The 18,829-nt window shown below is 43.0% G+C and overlaps 1 protein-coding gene across 4 annotated transcripts in view; it reads left to right on the top strand.

The window, feature by feature from the left end:
• COL15A1 (collagen type XV alpha 1 chain) overlaps positions 1-18,829 on the top strand; it is a 638,286-nt gene that overhangs the window by 311,029 nt on the left and 308,428 nt on the right. For all 4 annotated transcript variants that reach the window (XM_066579143.1, XM_066579144.1, XM_066579146.1 and 1 more), the window contains exons 11-12: positions 5,557-5,652; positions 7,332-7,388. In XM_066579143.1, coding sequence (XP_066435240.1) covers positions 5,557-5,652; positions 7,332-7,388 — 153 coding nt within the window. The remainder of the gene's footprint in view (positions 1-5,556; positions 5,653-7,331; positions 7,389-18,829) is intronic.

Here is an 18,829-nt window from a genome sequence, read left to right as displayed (position 1 = left end):
CATATTTGGTCATTTTTTTCAATTAGGATGGCATGAGATACTTCGTCAAACGCTTTACTAAATATATACTATATCCACTACATTTCCCTGATCAACCGGTCGGTGATTCTGTCATAGAAGGAAATTAGATTTGTCTGGCATGACTTGTTTGTTAGAAACCCGTGCTGGTTCTGGTTACTCAATTTTTATCCAAGCACTTGCAGACATGCTGTTTACTTAGTAGTATCTTATAGGTTATATATCTTCACGACAATACTTGACAATAGTTTGGCAGTGGACATCAACTGACAACATGGAAAAGGAGAGGATCCATATGGTGAGCTGCTACGTGTGCTATATGTTTACAGACCTACCAGAGCAAAAGCCAAACTTCACCTGCCAAAAATGTAAGCTTATGTCTCTATTGGAAGAAAAGGTGCGTAGTCTTCAGGACAGAATAGCTACATTGAAACTTTTTAAGGAAGGTGAGGATTTCCTTGACAGAGTAGAAGAAAGCCTTCAAAATGTTGAAGGAAAAGAAATGTCCAGTGTACCTACAGAAGCAGAGGAATGGAAGCTTGTGACCCAAAGAAGCAAGAAGATCAGGAATCAGCCAGCACTAGAGATGAGCGACCGTGCTCGGCCACGCCCCTTTTTCGCCCGAATACCGCGATTTTCGAGTACTTCCGTACTCGGGCGAAAAAATTCGGGGGGCGCCGGGTGAGTGGGGGGTTGCAGCGGGGAGTGGAGGGAGAGGGAGAGAGAGAGGGGGCTCCCCCCTGTTCCCCGTTGCTACCCCCCACTCACCCACGGCGCCCGGCGACCCCGAGTACTTTTCACCCGAGTAGTGAAGTACTCGAAAATGGCGGTACTCGATCGAGTAATTACTCGAAACAAGTACGTTCGCTCATCTCTAGCCAGCACCCATACTGCTCAGGAGCCAGTACCAGGTTCTCATGCAGAGGGGCCTGGTACTGGTTCCTAAGCAGAAGGAGAAAGAGGTACAGCAAGAAATGACTATACCCACAAAGAACAGAGTAGAGAAGACAGAGGTACAGGAAGAAGTGTCACTACCCACAAAGAACTGTGTAATAAGCACACACAGTCCTCTTGATTTGAAAAAAAGTGCTGCTATAAAGGAAAAGGAGAGTGGTGGTTGTGGGGGATTCCCTATTGAGAGGAACAGAGGCCACTGTCTGCAGACCTGACACCTCACAAGAGGTGTGCTGTCTTCCATGTGCACAAATCAAAGATGTGTCTGAGAGGCTGTCAAGACTCTTCAGTCCTACAGAACACCACCCATTTCTAGTAATACATGTAGGGACAAATGACACTCCAAAAAAAGGACCTTGCAACTATCCGCAGAGACTTAGAAGACCTCGGAAAAAACGTGAAGGAAATAGGAGCACAAATAATCTTCTCATCCATCCTCCAAGTGGATGGCCATGGAATAAGAAAATGGAACAGGATTCTAGAGGTGAACCACTTGCTACGTCGATGGTGCCGTCAGCAAAGATTTGGATTTCTAGACCATGGAGTAAATTACATATATGATGGACTGCTGGCTAGAGACGGGTTGCATCTTACAAAAAATAGGTAATCATATATTTGGTAGGCGCCTTGCTTCCCTCATTAGGAGAGCTTTAAGCTAGAACAATATGGGAAGGGAAGTGAAAGGCCAGGTAATATAAAGCTAATTAATACATTTTAAAACCTAGCTATTAGAAGTGGAAAGAAAGAACAAAGATGAAAAATTTAGAAGGAAAGTAGAGGAGCAAGAGACACTGATCACAAACTAAAATGTTTCTACACTAATGCACAGAGCATGGGAAACAAACAAGGAGAATTGGAGCTCCTAACACAGAAAGAGAAATATGATGTCATAGGCTTCAAAGAAACTTGGTGGAATGATACACATGATTTGAATAAAAGGCTTAAAGAATACAACTTATTTATAAGAAACAGACCTAGAAAAAGGGGAGGAGGTGTTGCGTTGTTTGTTAAGAAAATGTTTATCTCCACAGAGATTCAAGCTTCAGAGCATAGTGGTTCTGTAGAAACTGTTTGGGTAAGAATACAGTATTGTAGGAATTTACTGTAGGCCACCTGGACAAGCGGAAGATATGAATGAACTCTTTCTACACCAGGTGGCCAAGCTCTCAAAAAAACGTGACAAATTTTTATCCGCTCTTGCTGACAACCTTATCTTCCAAAAGGTAGAAGAGAAAACAAGGGGATCTACTATCTTGGACCTAATTCTTACCAACAGGGAGGAAATGGTTGAGGAAGTAAGGGTAGCTAGGGCCTTATCCTTGAATTTTGGATAAAAATGGGAGGAAGCCATGAGAAAAATCAGACACGAAGGTTGGATTTCAGAAAAGCAGATTTTAATGAAGTCAGAAAAAGGGTAGGAAGCATCCAATAGCTGGATGTTCTGAAGGACAAAAATGTCCAAGAAGGTTGGGGAATATAGCAAAGAATATAATGCGGTCTGCTGAAACTGTAGGGCAAGTGTCAGAAAAGCTAAAGCTAATAATGAATTGAGGCTTGCAACAGCGGCCAAAAGCAATACAAAGGATTTGGGGGTATGTCAAAAGCAAAAGAAAAGGCAAAGATTCTATTGGATGTTTACAAGATGAAAATTCCTATTTTATATCTGTTTTCTCTCAGAAAGTAGATGGAACATCAACTGATCTTCCCTGTGCTATTGGGGAAATAAAAGAATGCAAGCGATCTATAAGTACAGAGATGGTGAGGGAAGACTTAGTAAACTTAAATGAATTCAAGCCTTAAGGTCAAGATGAATTACATCCCAGGATACTAAAGGAAGCAGCAGAGTTAATTGCTGAGCCATTCGCCATAATCTTTGAAAATTCCTGGAGAACAGAAGTCCCAGAAGATTGGAAAAGGGCAAATGTTGTCCCTATCTTCAAAAGAGGGAAGAAGGTGGATTCAGGACATTACAGGCCTGTGAGCCTGACTGCTATACTGGGAAAGATCTGTGAACAAATTATTAAACCGCATGTATGCAAGTACTTGGATGAAAATGGAGTAATTAACCAGAGCCAGCATGGGTTAGTAACAAACAAGTCATGCCAGACAAATCTAATTTCCTTCTATGACAAAATCACCGACTGGTTGATCAAGGAAATGTAGTGGATATAGTATACCTTGACTTTAGTAAAGCGTTTAACAAAGTATCTTATACTATGCTTATTGAAAAAAATGACCAAATATGGGATTGACAAGCCAACTGTTAGGTGGATTCCCAAGTGACTGAGTGATTGTACTCAAAGAGTGGTCATAAATGGATGCACATCAAAGTGAACGAATGTATTAAGTGGGGTACCATACCAATATGCAAATTATCTTCTTGCAGCTCCAATCTCTGGTCTGGTGATGTCCTCCGAGCAGTTATACCTGGCTAATCCCGGCAATCTTCCTGCTTACATTGATCCTTTACTCTTCCCAGAATGCACAGGGAATATGCAAAATATCTTCTTGCAGCTCTTTTATTTGCATTTTACCAATTTATTTTTTCCTTATAGGTTTTAGTGCTTCTTTGCTGCCTTCTTATTTTAGTAATTTGAACGCTTTTTTTTTTTTTTTACACTCTTATTTTTGAGTCGACTATCCCAGTCAGTAAGATTAAGGGCATCTCTAAACTGGTCGAACTGTCCCATTCTAAAATTTAACACCGTATTTTCGTAGCTCGCCGATAAAACTCCTTATTGAAAGAGAAGTGGAAATTTATTATATTATGGTCACTATTTCCCAGGTCCCCCAACCTGCACCCCTGTTATTCTGACAGTTCTGTTGATTAATCCTAAATCCACAATAGTCGTCCCTCTAGTCGGGTCCTGTACAAGTTGGGTAAGGTAATTATTTTTGGTAATTGACAGGAAGTCATTACCTTCATGAGATCTGCTGATTTCGGCTACCCAGTTCATATCCAGATAGTTAAAGTGCCCCATAATATTTACTTCATTGTGATTTGCCGCCTCATCTATTTGCCTCAATAATAGATTTTCAGTGGCTTCTGTTATATTTAGTGGTCTATAGAAAACCCCTATGAGGATTTTATTGTTTTTTCCTCTACATACTTCCACTCCTAGAAACTCCACTTGTTTATCCCCCTCCTATATATCTTCCTGCAATGTGGACTTTAAACAGGATTTTACATAAAGATATTCCCCTCCCTCTTTCCCGTTTTATACGATCCCTTCTAACAGACTGTAATCCTATAAGTTTACCGCTTATTCCCACTATGTTTTCCTCACACATTATAACTTTTTTTTAACCTTATTGGTCAGACTTCTAGCATTAGTTTAGAAGGTTTTGTTAATTTTTTATATCAATTGTGGCCCTATTAACTGATCGGCTGGCTCTAAACGCACTAACCAATCCCACTACTTCGCCCCCATTCTATTATTTCATCCCATGTCACTGTTTATCTCTGCGATTGCCCTGCCTCCTCCCAGTCCCTAGCTTAAACACCCCTAATAAAGTTATGTTTCCCAGATGTACAGATTCAGTGGGCATATGTGAATAAGTAACGCACTATGCACATAACATACGCATGCTATGTTAACGGTGGTATTATTGTATCTTGACGCCACCAGGAACTCCTGGTGGAGCCAAGATTAACAGGGAGGTTACGCCCCCTGAACTTGATTCAGGGGGCGTAACCTGGGGCACATCTGCTTGGCCTGTAGGTCCTGCAAGGCCACTAAGGATTCCCAGCTGTGGAACAGAAGAGTGGACTGCCGCAGCATTAGGAGCTTCACCTAGGAGGTAGGCGGAATGCAGCTGACAGCCCGGGACTCAGCAGACAGAAGAGGTGGCTGCCTGGCTCTCCCATCGTCGGACCACATGTGCGGCCAGCACCAAGATTGGGAGCGGTGAGTGGGGAAGCCCTCCTCAGGGAGCACAGAGGCTTGGCAACTGGCAGGACGCAGCACTGAGGCAGCGGCCGGCAGGTCTCCCGGCCGCGGACCACATGTGCGGCCAGCGACAACATCGCAGTAAGCGGGGGAGCGGCCATCAGGGGGCAAAGAGACTGCGGCGCCTGCACGGACCCAGCACTGAGGCAGCGGGTGGCTGGGAGCTGGTCTGCTCACTGTGATAGCTGCAGCGTGTGCATTGATTACTTGCTGGCCTGCTGCCTTAGGCTGATGTTAGTTCTCTTCTTAGGCTTACATTATTAGATCTTAATGCTGCCATGTTACAGCGGTAACATGCCAGCATTTACAGCTTATAATGTAAGCCTAAAAATACACCCAACCCTCGGCCTAAGGCAGCAGGCCAGCCAGTAATCAATGCACATGCTGCAGCTAGGACCTTCCTGCCTTGACACTATCGGGATCTAGGGACGTGAAAGGGGCATTCCCTCTGTCAAACCCCTAGCTTCTGGTGGCGTCAAGATACAATAATACTGTTAACACAACCAACCTAGTGTGCTATGCCGTTATCACCAGGTACATGTCTGTATTTATTACCTTATTCAAATTGTAACATGCTTGTAATAACATACTGTAAATTTAATGGCTGCTTCATGTATTAAAATTTGCTTTTTAGGGGGATTCTGGTATTGGACTTCAAGGACCTCCGGGTATTCCGGGACTTCCAGGACCACCAGGTCCTCCGGGGCCAGTAAACACATGGAAACCATTAGTAAGTAATTGACTATTAGTAATTACATCAGAGTTGAAGAAATGCAGCAAATTGTATAACTTTACAATTCTGTAACAAAAAATACTTAAATGTTTTGTGTGGAATGCAAAAGTTGTACATAGTAAAAGATCAAAGTTAAAGAGTACCTGAACTTTCACTTCGGAGCACTCCTGCTCCGTCGACTATTTTCAGCTCCTTCTGGCGCTATATAAGCACTATATGGGTCCGTCATCAGTCTTAACACTTCTGCTCTGTTCTAGATTGACTGTACCCAGAGCAGCAGATAAGAATACCTGATTTAGAATTGTTGCCGTTTAGGAGTTATCTTTTTTTATTTTTTTTTCAGCTACTAGTACTGTGTTATTTGCACATAGAGACACAGGGGATCACAAGAGAGGCAGCTGCCTTCCCTGCTAATTATGGAGTCGGGAAGGAATTTTTCTCCCCAAAAGGGGCTCAATTGGCTTCTGCCTCACTGCTTTTTTTTTGCCTTGCTCTGGATCAACAAGGTAGGGGTGGAAACAGGCTGAACTAGATGATGTTGTCTTCTTTCAGCGTAACATACTACATTACATCATGTTTCAGCCTAATAAATTGTATTACCTGTTTAGTATATGCTCTCCTTGTAACCAGGGCTTCTCAGAAATTTTAACTACAGCTTGCTCCCACCCAGCCTTGCTACAGTGGGCTGTAACTACAGCATATCCCCCTCCTGATGACTTGTTTATGTGTGTTCCTAATGCTGTTATTCAGTCTGAATAGCATCATCAGGATAAATAACCAAAAGATGCTTTTCAATAAATTCCCATGAAAAACATTTTCCATCTATCATAGTCACCATATAGCAGAGTTGGATATTGCAATGTGATGTCAGTGGCCAGAGTTGTGCAGCATCCTAGGTCAGACCAGCTCTCTATTAGAGGCATCAGTGCTCTCTATAGCAGGTCTGTTATCAGGAGAGGAGGAAGCATCCTCTGCAGCAGTGCCTGGAGATAATGCTGGAAGTCATGTCTCACACTGAATGCAGTCAGCCAGGGATTCTATGTTGCAGATAGTGTACTGCACACACACAGTCCGCTCGCTGTTTGACACCAGGTAGTGGTGAGCTTCTGCAGCTTATCAATATGCAACCCTTATATGCCCGTGACAGCATCTACACCCCAAGCCTACAATCTTCAGCCATATTTTGAGAGAAGCTGAATAGGCTACTTCATGTTCCTTGGAGCTGTTCTATTAAAAGTTCACTAGAGGGCCTGGATCTGAAATGGGCTCATGGGTGGCCTGGAAAATTACAGTATTGCCAAGATTTTGATCTTGGGTGCTGTAGAACTTTTTATTATAAATGAGAAACTGGAATAACAAATGCCCATTGCCTGGCCACAGACTCCTGGAAAGGTGCTTGCCTGGAACCCGGGTGCTATGCACTACAAACACTCCATTTACTGTGCTACTGTCCTCGCCCATTGGTCAGGGGACTCAATCTATTTACAGTTACAGCCTGTTATTTGGGCATAATTTGGGCTTGGACCAGACGGAATCCAAGCTCAGTCTTTTAGGTCTCTTGCCCGGGTAGCGAGTCGTGTTCACTCTGAATTAGTGGTTTTAGTACCTAATAAATAGCCTAATAAATGGGTGATATTTTTTGTTGCTTAACTGAAGTATATTTTTTATTTCTTTAGCAAACGAAAGACAGTGAAGGCTCTGCAAGTGGAAGTATTCCTGGATTAAGTCTAAGCGTAAGAGAGCACATTATATTTATTTATTGTTTGTTTTTGTGAAACAAATCAGGATTTTCTCTTTTGTCTACACCACGTGCTAGTATGTACATTGATCAGCATTAAAGGGTATTCCAGGATTACTTTTAGGTTTTTCTATTGACAACCACCAGGTCAACAGTAGATGATGGTCGGGTATCTGAGCAGTGGGTCCTCAATGATCAGCTGATACCCATGCTCACTGTCCCTGCGATCCGCACTGAAAGCAGTGCTGACCATAATGCAGTGGCCAAGATTAGTATTGCAGTTGCAGCTCCCGTTGAATTTAATAGGAGCTGCACCTACACACCTACAGTGTGAACTCGGAGCACTGTGCTATGGTCAGGGCATTCTGATTACTGGGGTAACTGCAATGACAGTGCCCCAGGAAATCAGCTGATTGGCAGGGATTGCCAAAGTGTAACCATGGGCAGGATTAAAAGTGAGGCCCCAAGCGCTGAAATATAGTACCAACAACACTTGAGAAAGTGGCGTGCAGAACATTAATTTCTAGCACTTTCGGTGGCATTGCAAGGATCCTGAAGGATCAGGAGCACCGAGCTCCAACTGTGTCATGAAGCTCATTTCTTTTGTTGAGGTACAGCGGCCATGTTACATAAATTGTATGTTCATCATACTAAACAAACCTCCGTGGCACAACAAACATTTGTCTCCTATATTGTATTTGTTCGTCCCACCATCACACGCACAAACAAAATGATTTATTATTATTGCACAACAGGCTGCATTATTTGTTACAGTGCAAAAAGTACAGGCACTGGCTTGTTGATGATAGCCACACAATCTTGCAGACTTTATTAGTAAGATCGTGCTTACATTGGCGGCTGGCGGAGTCTGTACATGGGAATGCAGCTCTACTACTGAAACCCACCCTAAGGACAGGTCCAACAAATTAACTTCAAAAGTCATAGTAGAAAGACATATATCCATCAAATTCAACCTATTACAATCACCACCCGCCCCCCAATGTTGATCCAGAGGAAGGAAAAAAAACAATGAGGTAGAAGCCAATTTTTATCATTTGTGGATAAAAATTCCTTCCTGATTCCAATCTAGAATTTGGAATAATTCCCGGATCACCGACCTAAGTCACATAATTAAAGGGGTTGTCCCGCGCCGAAACGGGGTTTTTTTTTTTTTAAACCCCCCCCCCGTTCGGCGCGAGACAACCCCGATGCAGGGGTTAAAAATACCACCCGCACAGCGCTTACCTTAATCCCGGCGGTCCGGCGTCTTCATACTCACCTGCTGAAGATGGCCGCCGGGATCCTCTGTCTTCATGGACCGCAGGGCTTCTGTGCGGTCCATTGCCGATTCCAGCCTCCTGATTGGCTGGAATCGGCACGTGACGGGGCGGAGCTACACGGAGCCCCATAGAGAAGAGGAGAAGACCCGGACTGCGCAAGCGCGGCTAATTTGGCCATCGGAGGGCGAAAATTAGTCGGCACCATGGAGACGAGGACGCTAGCAACGGAGCAGGTAAGTATAAAACTTTTTATAACTTCTGCATGGCTCATAATTAATGCACAATGTACATTACAAAGTGCATTATTATGGCCATGCAGAAGTGTATAGACCCACTTGCTGCCTCGGGACAACCCCTTTAAGTGAATAAGGTTGCTGTGAGCAGTTGTGTGACATGATCTGTCCCATGAAGTCAGTATAACTGTTCTGGATGGCCTCTGAGTATAAAAATGTTCCAAGATTTGAAACAACTTAGAAAGAATGTGGTACCACTAGAGATCTGACAAGAAAAGGTTGTCCACTGAAATCCACAGACCAGGCAAGGAGGGCATTAATCAAAATTTCCACAAAGGCACCAACAATAACTTTGAAGAAGCATCAAAGATTCACATTATAGATGGAAGTATCTGTCTAGATGACTAGAACTGAGGTACTATGGACTTTTCATACGACAGTCCATAGGACGCAAGCCGTACACTCCATAGAGAGGTGCTTTATGAAATAGTGCCTGGAAGTGATTAATTTTTCTTGTCTTTTCCATCTGGCCCAGACCACCATGATAACTTCTTGAATTCACAACTTTTTCCTGCATCCTCACTTTCATTTCTCAAGTGACACAGACAACCCCTTATTCTGTGCATACTGTTATACCATTTTTCCACTATTACTTTGTCCGTCATGTGGCATAGTGTACGCAAATGCTGTACTTTAACCCCTTAATGACATGGCCTATTTTGGGCTTAAGGACGTAACGATTTTTGGCAGATTTTCTTCTCCATTTATCAAAAGTCAGAATCTTCAGACCCGAGCACAGCGATACTCGGATAAAGCACATTACTCGAGCGAGTAGTGCTTTTCCGAGTACGCTCGCTCATCTCTAATGTGCAGCTTATTGTACGCGTCGTTACGGATGCGACAATACCAAATATGTGGGGTTCAATTTTTTTTTTATCTGAGAAAAAGCATAAAAAAGGGTATTTTTTTACTTTTTCGTAATTCATTTTTGTAATCTTTTTTTTTTTTTTATACAACATTTGTCTCTCTCTGGGGGACTTTCACCACAGCCCTGATGATCGCTGTGATAAGGCATGGCAGGGCACTGGCAACACAGGACGCCAGTGTCTGGCATCCTGTTGCCATTGCGACAGGCCGGGCTCTCGCACGCTCCCTCTGTGAACTCTTTCCCTGCCGCGATCTACTTAGATCGCGGCAGGAAAGGGGTTAAGAGCGGGATCATATGTGAGCTTGCGCTATCTCCAGGACGGTGTGATTGGGAGAGCCGTGCAGGTGTCATGGCTGCCGGGGGCCGCCTTGAGAGACTGCCTATCAAGCTATCCCCATGGGGTCAGAATGCAGTATGACGTAATGCTATAACGTTACGTCATACTGCAGGAGTGATCAAAGTATCGCATATTGTAGTCCCCCAGGGGGACTTAAAAGTAAAGTGAAAATAAGAGCAATAAAGTTTTTTTAATTGTAAAAAAAAAAGGAATAAAAGTTGAAATCACCCCCTTTTGCAATATCTATAATTAAAAAGTCTAAATAATAAAATAAAATACATATTTGGTATTGCCACGTCTGTAAAAGTCTGATCTATCAAAGTAGCACAATATTTACCCCGCACGGAGAACGTTGTCTGAAAAAAAAAGAAAAAGAACGCCAGAAATGCACTTTTTCAGTCACCTTGTCTCCTAGAAAAAACGCAATAAAAAGTGATCAAAAAGTCGTATGTATTCCGAATTAGTACTAACGCAAACTACAGGACATCCTGCAAAAAATGAGCCATCGCTGAACTACGTCAACGGAAAAATAAAAGTTATTGGCGCACAAAATGACTGCAAAAAATAATTTAAAAAAATTAAATGTCTTTGAAAAAAGAGTAGTATAGTAAAAAAAAAAAACTATACAAGTTTGGTATCATAGTAATCGTATTGACCCATAGAATAAAGTTATCATGTTGTTTTTGTTGCAGTTTGTGTGCCATAGAAACAAGACGCACCGAAAGAAGGCGAAATGTAGTTTTTTTTAAATTTTACTCTACTTAGAATTTTTAAAAAGTTTTCCAGCACATTTTATGGTACATTAAATAGCACCATTGAAAAATACAACTCGTCCTGCAAAAAAGTTCTTATACAGCGACGTCGATGGATAAATAAAGGAGTTATGATTTTTTGAGGGGGGGAGGAAAAAACGAAAATGGGGAAAAAAAAGGGCCGCGTCATGAAGGGGTTAAAAAAAAGGAGTTTCATAATTATCGTAATTCCTAAAAAAAAAATACCACACAGGAAGTGCCTCTGAAAATAATAATGTCTCATAGATGGTGCTCAGCAAATAGCAACTGATATTGTGAATTTGGATAGTAGTGATGCCCCAGATGGTAATACTGCACTGCCCGGTATACGTGCCCAGCTTTTTGCTCCATATTGTAATTTTGCCTTTTGTATTCCATGCAAATTACCATCCTGGCACTAGTCATGGTAACTATTAGCGTTGCAACCCTCAAACTACTATTTTCTCTTAGTGACGATATGTAAGAAGCGATAGTTTGAGATGTCCCTTACATTGTATTGTCGCCTGTAATTTTACATCAGCATAATGTAACTAAATCGAGCTGGCAAAGCTGGTGATTACTATTGCTTGTCATTTTCAGCCATGTGATAAAATCAGGCAGATTTTTGCTAAATCGGATTGCGTCATCCCAACCCAATTTTTAGCAAAAATTGCATTAAAAAATCTGTCTTTGTCTTTCACCACCAGAGGAAGAGGAAAACAAGAACAATAAACAAAAAGAACAAAGCCTCCATTCAGATGTTGCCTTTGGTCAAATTTGAACCTACAACTCCAGCACTGCAAAGCAGCAATGCTAACAACTGAGTCACCATGCTTGTTTTTTTTTTCTTATCTGTAAGAGAAGGAAGGAGAAAAACAAAGAACATGCGAAGTCCATGCAGGTGTAGTCCTTGGTCAGACTTAAACATTGGAAGCCAGTACTATAAGACAACAGTGCTAATGACTGCGCTGCTATACTTTTCTCCCTCTTCCTTTTTCCTTCTTCTCCTTATTTCTCTTTCTTCTTCTACCTCCTCCTGCTGCTCCAGAGGAGAATGAGAAGAAGAAGAAAGGGCAGGGAAGGCATAGTAAGAAAGGAGGAGAAAGAGAAGCAGGAAATGAATCTCAAGTGGAGTACCACATTATGGGATGTATTAAGAGAAGCATAGAGTCTAGATCACATGGAGTAATTATTCCCCTCTAGTCTTCCTTGGTCAGACCTCATCTGGAATACTGTGTCCAGTTCTGGGCACCCCACTTTAAAAAAGACATAGACAAACTGGAGAAAGTTCAGAGAAGGGCTCAGAAGAAAGAAGAACCAGGAGAAGTAAAAAGAAAGAAGCTTGTTGACAGTGGCTAGCATTGCTGCTTTGTAAAACTAGGATTCTGTAACGCCACAATGATCGTACTGCAGGTATGGCCGGAGGCCTAGACTTTATCACAGTGACACCACACTCTAGTTGGACACTCTGGGTGATAACGCAGAAAGAGCAGAGACAAGTCCAGTTTAGTTTAGTAATCTGAGAGTGAGCATCAAAGGGTTAACTTTACAATTCTTTGAAAACATATTTATAGCAGGTATTCAAGAATGCAGTAATAAACAAGCAGAATGCAGTAATAAACAAGCAGGATACAGTAATGTAGAATTGATGATACTCTCATTTCAACACTCTCTCTCTTATTTTCCTGAAGATTGATTTACTAGATAATTTCCCCACTAGTGAACTTAGATAAATCAATTTAGTTGAATTTTACTGTAGGATTTTATAAAGCAAAAGGACAAGTGGCTGTATGGCTAATCCAGGCTTGAGCTTCACCTGGTAGCTATAAATCACTGTTAGATGAAGATGGACTTCTGAAAGGATCTTCTGTTTTCTCTGCTGTGGGTTGCCACGGGAGCTGGTTGATCACCACACTCGACCTTGGGAAAACGATAACTCACTGAACTACTCCGACCACGGAACTGCAACTTTTCCTTGCTCATGTCTGGCTGTCTGATTAACTGCTCTGCGTCACTTCCTCTTATAACCTCTCCCTCTCTCTCACACTCTTGCTTAGGGACCTGTATCTTTGCTTCATGCCCTTGGGCTCTGCACCTGTACGTTACGGCAAATGTTGCAATAAATAAATAAAGGTGTTTTCTAAATCTATAGGATTGATAAACTGAAGCTTGTAGAAATAGTTCATTCCCGAAATCTTGGTGGTGGTAGGCCACATGTGGACCTTGTGGATCTTCTTGGGCCTGTAGACAATGCCGGTAATCATCTTCTGGGAGTTGGTGATGGTGTTGTAGAAGCTGGTGTTGAGTTGGATGCAGTGGATAAACTTGAGGATGAAGAACTTGAAACTGAGGGACATGGCGACGTTTCTGTGGAATGGGGTGGTGGTGCTTGGTATACTAGACGTGAGAATGGGTTCAAGTACTGGAGCAATTGATTTTCCAGACTGAATGGAGCTGGACATACTTGGGCTAATTAGGGAGTAGACTTTGGGTTTTTCACTTCTTCATCTGAATCTGTAGGTGAAGCAGGTTGGGCATGGCAAATTTTAAGACTGTTACGGTGGACAACTTGAATTTTTCCATCTGGATGCGCTATATGATAAAGTCCTTTTTCTGGGGATATGGCTGTGATGATTGTATATGGGGTGAGTTCCCAATGGGTATCTAATGTTCCGGTATGGTGGTCTTTTTTTTAAGCAGACCCGGTCTCCATTTTTTAGGTCTGATGCGTGAGCATGTTGTCGAAATCACAAGCTTGTTTTTCTCTTTTTTTCCTCCAAGCGGGTGTTGACAATTTCTTGGGCTTCTTTGAGTCGTCTATGGTGGTCCTGGATCCAGTTGGATTTGGGTTGTGATCATCAGTTACTTGGATTCCTAATTTTAGATCTGAGGGCAATCTTCCTTGGTGGCCAAACATCAAATAATAAGGGGTGTATCCAGTGTGGGGGGGTGTTGTATGTGTAGATGAATTCTGGTAATAGGTGGGCCAATATTCTCTCTACTTGGTTGGGATTGTTCTGAGCAATTGTAATATGGTCTGATTGGCTTTTTCACAGAGTCCATTTCCTTAAGGATGATAAGCGGTGGTACAAAGCTTCTTACAATCATAGGTAGCACATAATTCGTGGAAGAGTTGGTACTCGAACGCGGGTCCTCTATCGGAAAGGATCTGGTCAGGGCATCCGTAACTGAGTATGAAATGCTTCAAAATGATGGCAGTGGTGGTTCTGGAGATGAGTTCTTTGACGAGGATGGTAACTGTAAATTTGGTGTAGTGATCAATTAACGTGAGTACATAGCTATACCCGGACTTACTGGTTTCTGCTTTTAGATAGTCAATGCCCAGGATTTCCAAGGGCTTGGTGGTAATGATGGGATGTAATGAGGCTCTTTGATCATGTTGAGCTCTTCTTTTGATTCCACAGACTGTGCATTCCTGACACTATTTCTCTGTCATCTTTCATGCCAATTCAATAAAAGGGCTGACAGATCACCGCTTTAGTTTTATGGACTCCAAATTGTCCGAATTGATCATGGTAGGCAAGCAATGCTTAATTGGCATCTCTGCGGGGAATTACTATTTCTGTCTTTTGTTAAAAATGTTTCTTTATATCTGACATAGTGTGTTTATCAAAGATAGTCTGCAGCCTGTCCATTATGTCTTCCACCATCTTTTTTGTACTCATGTGGCCATGTCTTAACTTCTCTGGCAGCGGAACCTTCTAGCTGACCTATGAGAATTTCTACTTTCTGCTCCATAGCTAATGAGTACAGTATCTGAATACTGCTCCCATTTCCCCCTTAAATTCTCTGAGAGTGTGGCACTTGCCACTATATGTAGGTAGCCATGGTGCTCCTAAGCAATTCGGCATGGTTAGTGGCACAAAGCTAGGGGTGCTAGCAGTTACAGGGTCTGATTCTGTGGCCACAACAACTATTGTAGCAGCATTAATTGACACAGCAACATCTGCAGGGTCATCAATGGTGTGCTGGTTGCCAGCGGGGTTATCTTCAGCAACAGACATCCTGATTCTATGGCTGTAAGGCACAGAAGAAACTATCCTGTTCGTGATGCCAAGATTTTGCGTTAGACACTCAGGATGATGATGCAGAAATAACAGAGACAAGTCCAGTTTAGTTTAGTAATCTGAGAGAGCGCAGATTTACTAACTTTGATATTTGCATCAAAGGGTTAACTTTACAATTCTTTATTTATAGCAGGTATTCAAGAATGCAGTAATAAATAAGCAGGATACAGAAATGTAGAATTGATGATACTCTCTCTCCTATTTTCCTGAAGATTGCTTTATAAAATACTACAGATTATAATCCAACTAAATTAATTCATCTAAATTCACTAGTGGGGAAATTGTCTAGTAAACCAGAGAGACAAGTGGCTGTATGGATAATCCAGGTTTGAGCTTCACTGGGTAGCTATAACTCACTGTTAGATGAAGATGGACCTCTGAAAGAATCTTCTGTTTTCTCTGCTGTGGGATGCCAAGGGAGCTGGTTGATCACCACACTCAACCTTGGGAAAATAATAACTCACTGAACTCTGACCACGGAACTACAACCTCTCCTTGCTCGTGACTGGCTAAGTCTGATTAACTGTTCTGCGTCACTTCCTTTTATTAGCTCTCTGTCTCTCCCGCACTCTTGCACAGGAATCTGTATGTTTGCTTCCCGCCCTTGGGCTCTGCACTTGTAAGATTAAACCTGACTGTCAGCCAATGGGCTTCTAGAGCAGAAGGGGAAACACAGGGTCTCTCCCACAGATGGCACCTTCTGGATCCATGGACAGCATCCAGACAGGTGAGACAGGACAAATGTACCGAGAGTTATTTGCAGTGCCTAAGTTCAAACCTGACTATGAAAAACATTTGCATGGAGTTTGTTTTCTGTGTATTTGTTCTTCTTTTTCTTTTCCAACTTCTCTTCCACTGGAAAGCGAAAAAGAAGAAATGTGGTGGCTCAGTTGCTAGGCATGCTCCTTGCAGTACTGGAGTTCAAGGTGCAGAGTCAGAGGAGCTTGCCCACACCCGAAGAAATAGCAAGGTAGATAAAGACCTTGTCATGGGGCTCTACCATCTCCTTCCCTGAGGGTAGCTCGGAACCTGACTAAGCTACTGCTGGGAAGGTCAGAGTGAAAAAGTAACTAGTAATTACCTTGAAGTTATTTGTCACTCGTGATGCCACCATTCCATCCTCTGCGGTAAATCTTGATGGTGAAATAAAATAGTCCACACACAGGGATACATTCTGCACAAACTGGGAATGGTCGGTCATGTCCATTTACTGTAACTTGTGAAACTCAAAATAACATTAGCAGCCTGGCACAGATATAACAGAATAAAGTGGTGTGACAGGGAGATTTGTCAGGGCAATCTGGACAAGCCACAGTCCCAGTTATCTGTGTGATTCCCCTCCTGGCAACTCTCTCTCTTTCACGAACTATCTACTAGTCCACACTTACATTACTTGTCTTTTCTTATAGCGATGCAGCAGTCCTTCTCTCCCTCTCTCTCAGTACTTAGAGGTAGTACTGGCATATCCTGGGTAGAATAGGCCCAGGCCAAGCTGAAGGGTATTGTTCAGCTTCTTCCATTCTCCATGTGTAAGCTGTGTACCGGGGTGGGCTCCCCAGGATACAGCGAAGTCTCGAACGAAAGAGGAGACTCCAAGCGACTTAGTTTAAATTAGATTTTACTTAGTTTAGTAAAACTCTCTACCTAAAAGAGCCCCCATTCCCAGATATTTACATACATTCAGCTGGGAAACCGAGATCCTTATGCCATGCAGTGCGGTGCTTTATAATGTGCTTCCAATATACTCCAAGCTTTTGCCTATCTGCAGACTGTCTCTAACCAGCCGCTATTACCTTCTATCACCCTAGAAACAGGAACAATTAGTGAGGATGCTAGGGACGCACCGGCGGCACAACACAAGAGTTTACAATCTTAGCCACATACCCCTCCCCTCCCCAACCACAGTACCATCAAGCAGATATCACAGTATATAGCTCAGAAGCCAAGGAAATGTAAAGTTATATAATGTGACTTTTAGATCTTTGTAGAAAGCTCTCACTCACTCTGGGAATTACAGCTCCATAGAGTTCTGTGTTTGAGGGTTATTAAATAGACAGATCAGTCACCTGTAGTGTGGCCTGTGACAGACAGTATGCTTAACTAAACTAACTAACTACAGGCCTTGTTATTAGTCTCGAACAGTTTGGCGCCAAACATATAATGTGGTGCATGCATGGTTACACCAGAGGCCTTCGTTCTCTGGCTGACCCGGGTCTATTAGGTACCTCTATTCTTTGTCTGGAATGGCAGGAATAGGAGGTTATCCGAGAACCATGTGAACTCACTGATGCTGCTACTTCTGAGCCCGGTCCTTAAAGGGGTTGTCCCGAGGCAGCAAGTGGGTCTATACACTTCTGTATGGCCATAATAATGCACTTTGTAATATACATTGTGCATTAATTATGAGCCATACAGAAGTTATAAAAAGTTTTATACTTACCTGCTCCGTTGCTAGCGTCCTCGTCTCCATGGTGCCGACTAATTTTCGCCCTCCGATGGCCAAATTAGCCGCGCTTGCGCAGTCCGGGTCTTCTGCAGTCTTCTATGGAGCCGCTCGTGCCAGAGAGCGGCTCCGTGTAGCTCCGCCCCGTCACGTGCCGATTCCAGCCAATCAGGAGGCTGGAATAGGCAATGGACCGCACAGAAGAGCTGCGGTCCACGAAGACAGAGGATCCCGGTGGCCATCTTCAGCGGTAAGTATTGAAGTCACCGGAGCGCGGGGATTAAGGTAAGCGCTCCGGTAAACTTTCTTTACTTCCCTGCATCGCGGTTGTCTCGCGCCGAACGGGGGGGGGGGGGGGGGGGTTGAAAAAAAAAAAAACCCGTTTCGGCGCGGGACAACCCCTTTAATAGCAATCTTCTCCGTTAGGTTGGGGGTCTGACAAACTCTGGAACAGTCTCTATTTCAGCTCCCCTTCACTTTAGCTCCAGTCCTTTAGGGGTCCTTCTCCACGTGTATCACGTTGGCTCACTCTCTCCAGTCCTCAAAAGCACACTTAACTAGATGGCCGACACACACACACACACTTCTATCTTTTCTTTTTAAGCTCTATCCTGTCTGGGCAGTGATGATGCACTTCCTCCCCCCTGTTGCATTCCAGGCCACAGTGACCTCTTGTGGTCAAACAACAAAATGTCAGTTATAAGAACATAAACTTACTTACACAAACGAGTACATTCACAACAGGAGGGCTGTATCACCATCTTACACATGCACAGACTGATCAGTGTCTATGGGGTTCACTCACTAAAACTTCTCTCACTTGCTAACTTGCAGACTCTCCTAGCATAACATCCTTACAAACACATATATATAACATGGTCACATGACATAGGCATGGCAAGGCAACAGTGCTAACTACTGAGCAACATTCTTTGAAGAGGAACAATCATCACCGACACCACCACTGCCACTTTAGGTATGTTTTGGCAAATTGGTACACCTGATTTTCACTTCTATTGACTTTAAGGGGAGTCTGATTTTTTTGTTTTCAGGGAGGCTTGAAATATAACTCCTTCCCCCAAAATAAGCCCTAGCTGCATTACATTAAAAAAGCAATACATTACCTATCAGACTCGGTCCAGATCCCTCCCACTGCTCTCCGGAGCTCCACCATGCTTCCTGCAGGCCTCGGCCGCCCACAGAAGGCCGCTTCATAGTTATTGGATTCATAAATCCCGCCTTCAGGAAGCAATGGCTCTGACTGGTTCTTGAGCTCTGCTCAGCCAATCAATGCAGTGCTCGATGAACTAATGTGATGACTGTGACTGGTTCATCAAGTGTTGCATTGATTGGTTCT

The sequence above is a fragment of the Eleutherodactylus coqui genome, chromosome 9, assembly GCF_035609145.1.
Source record: "Eleutherodactylus coqui strain aEleCoq1 chromosome 9, aEleCoq1.hap1, whole genome shotgun sequence".
Taxonomy (NCBI): Eukaryota; Metazoa; Chordata; class Amphibia; order Anura; family Eleutherodactylidae; genus Eleutherodactylus; species Eleutherodactylus coqui.
The sequence above is the reverse complement of the archived record's forward strand: the minus strand, read 5'-3'. Positions and strand labels throughout refer to the sequence as shown.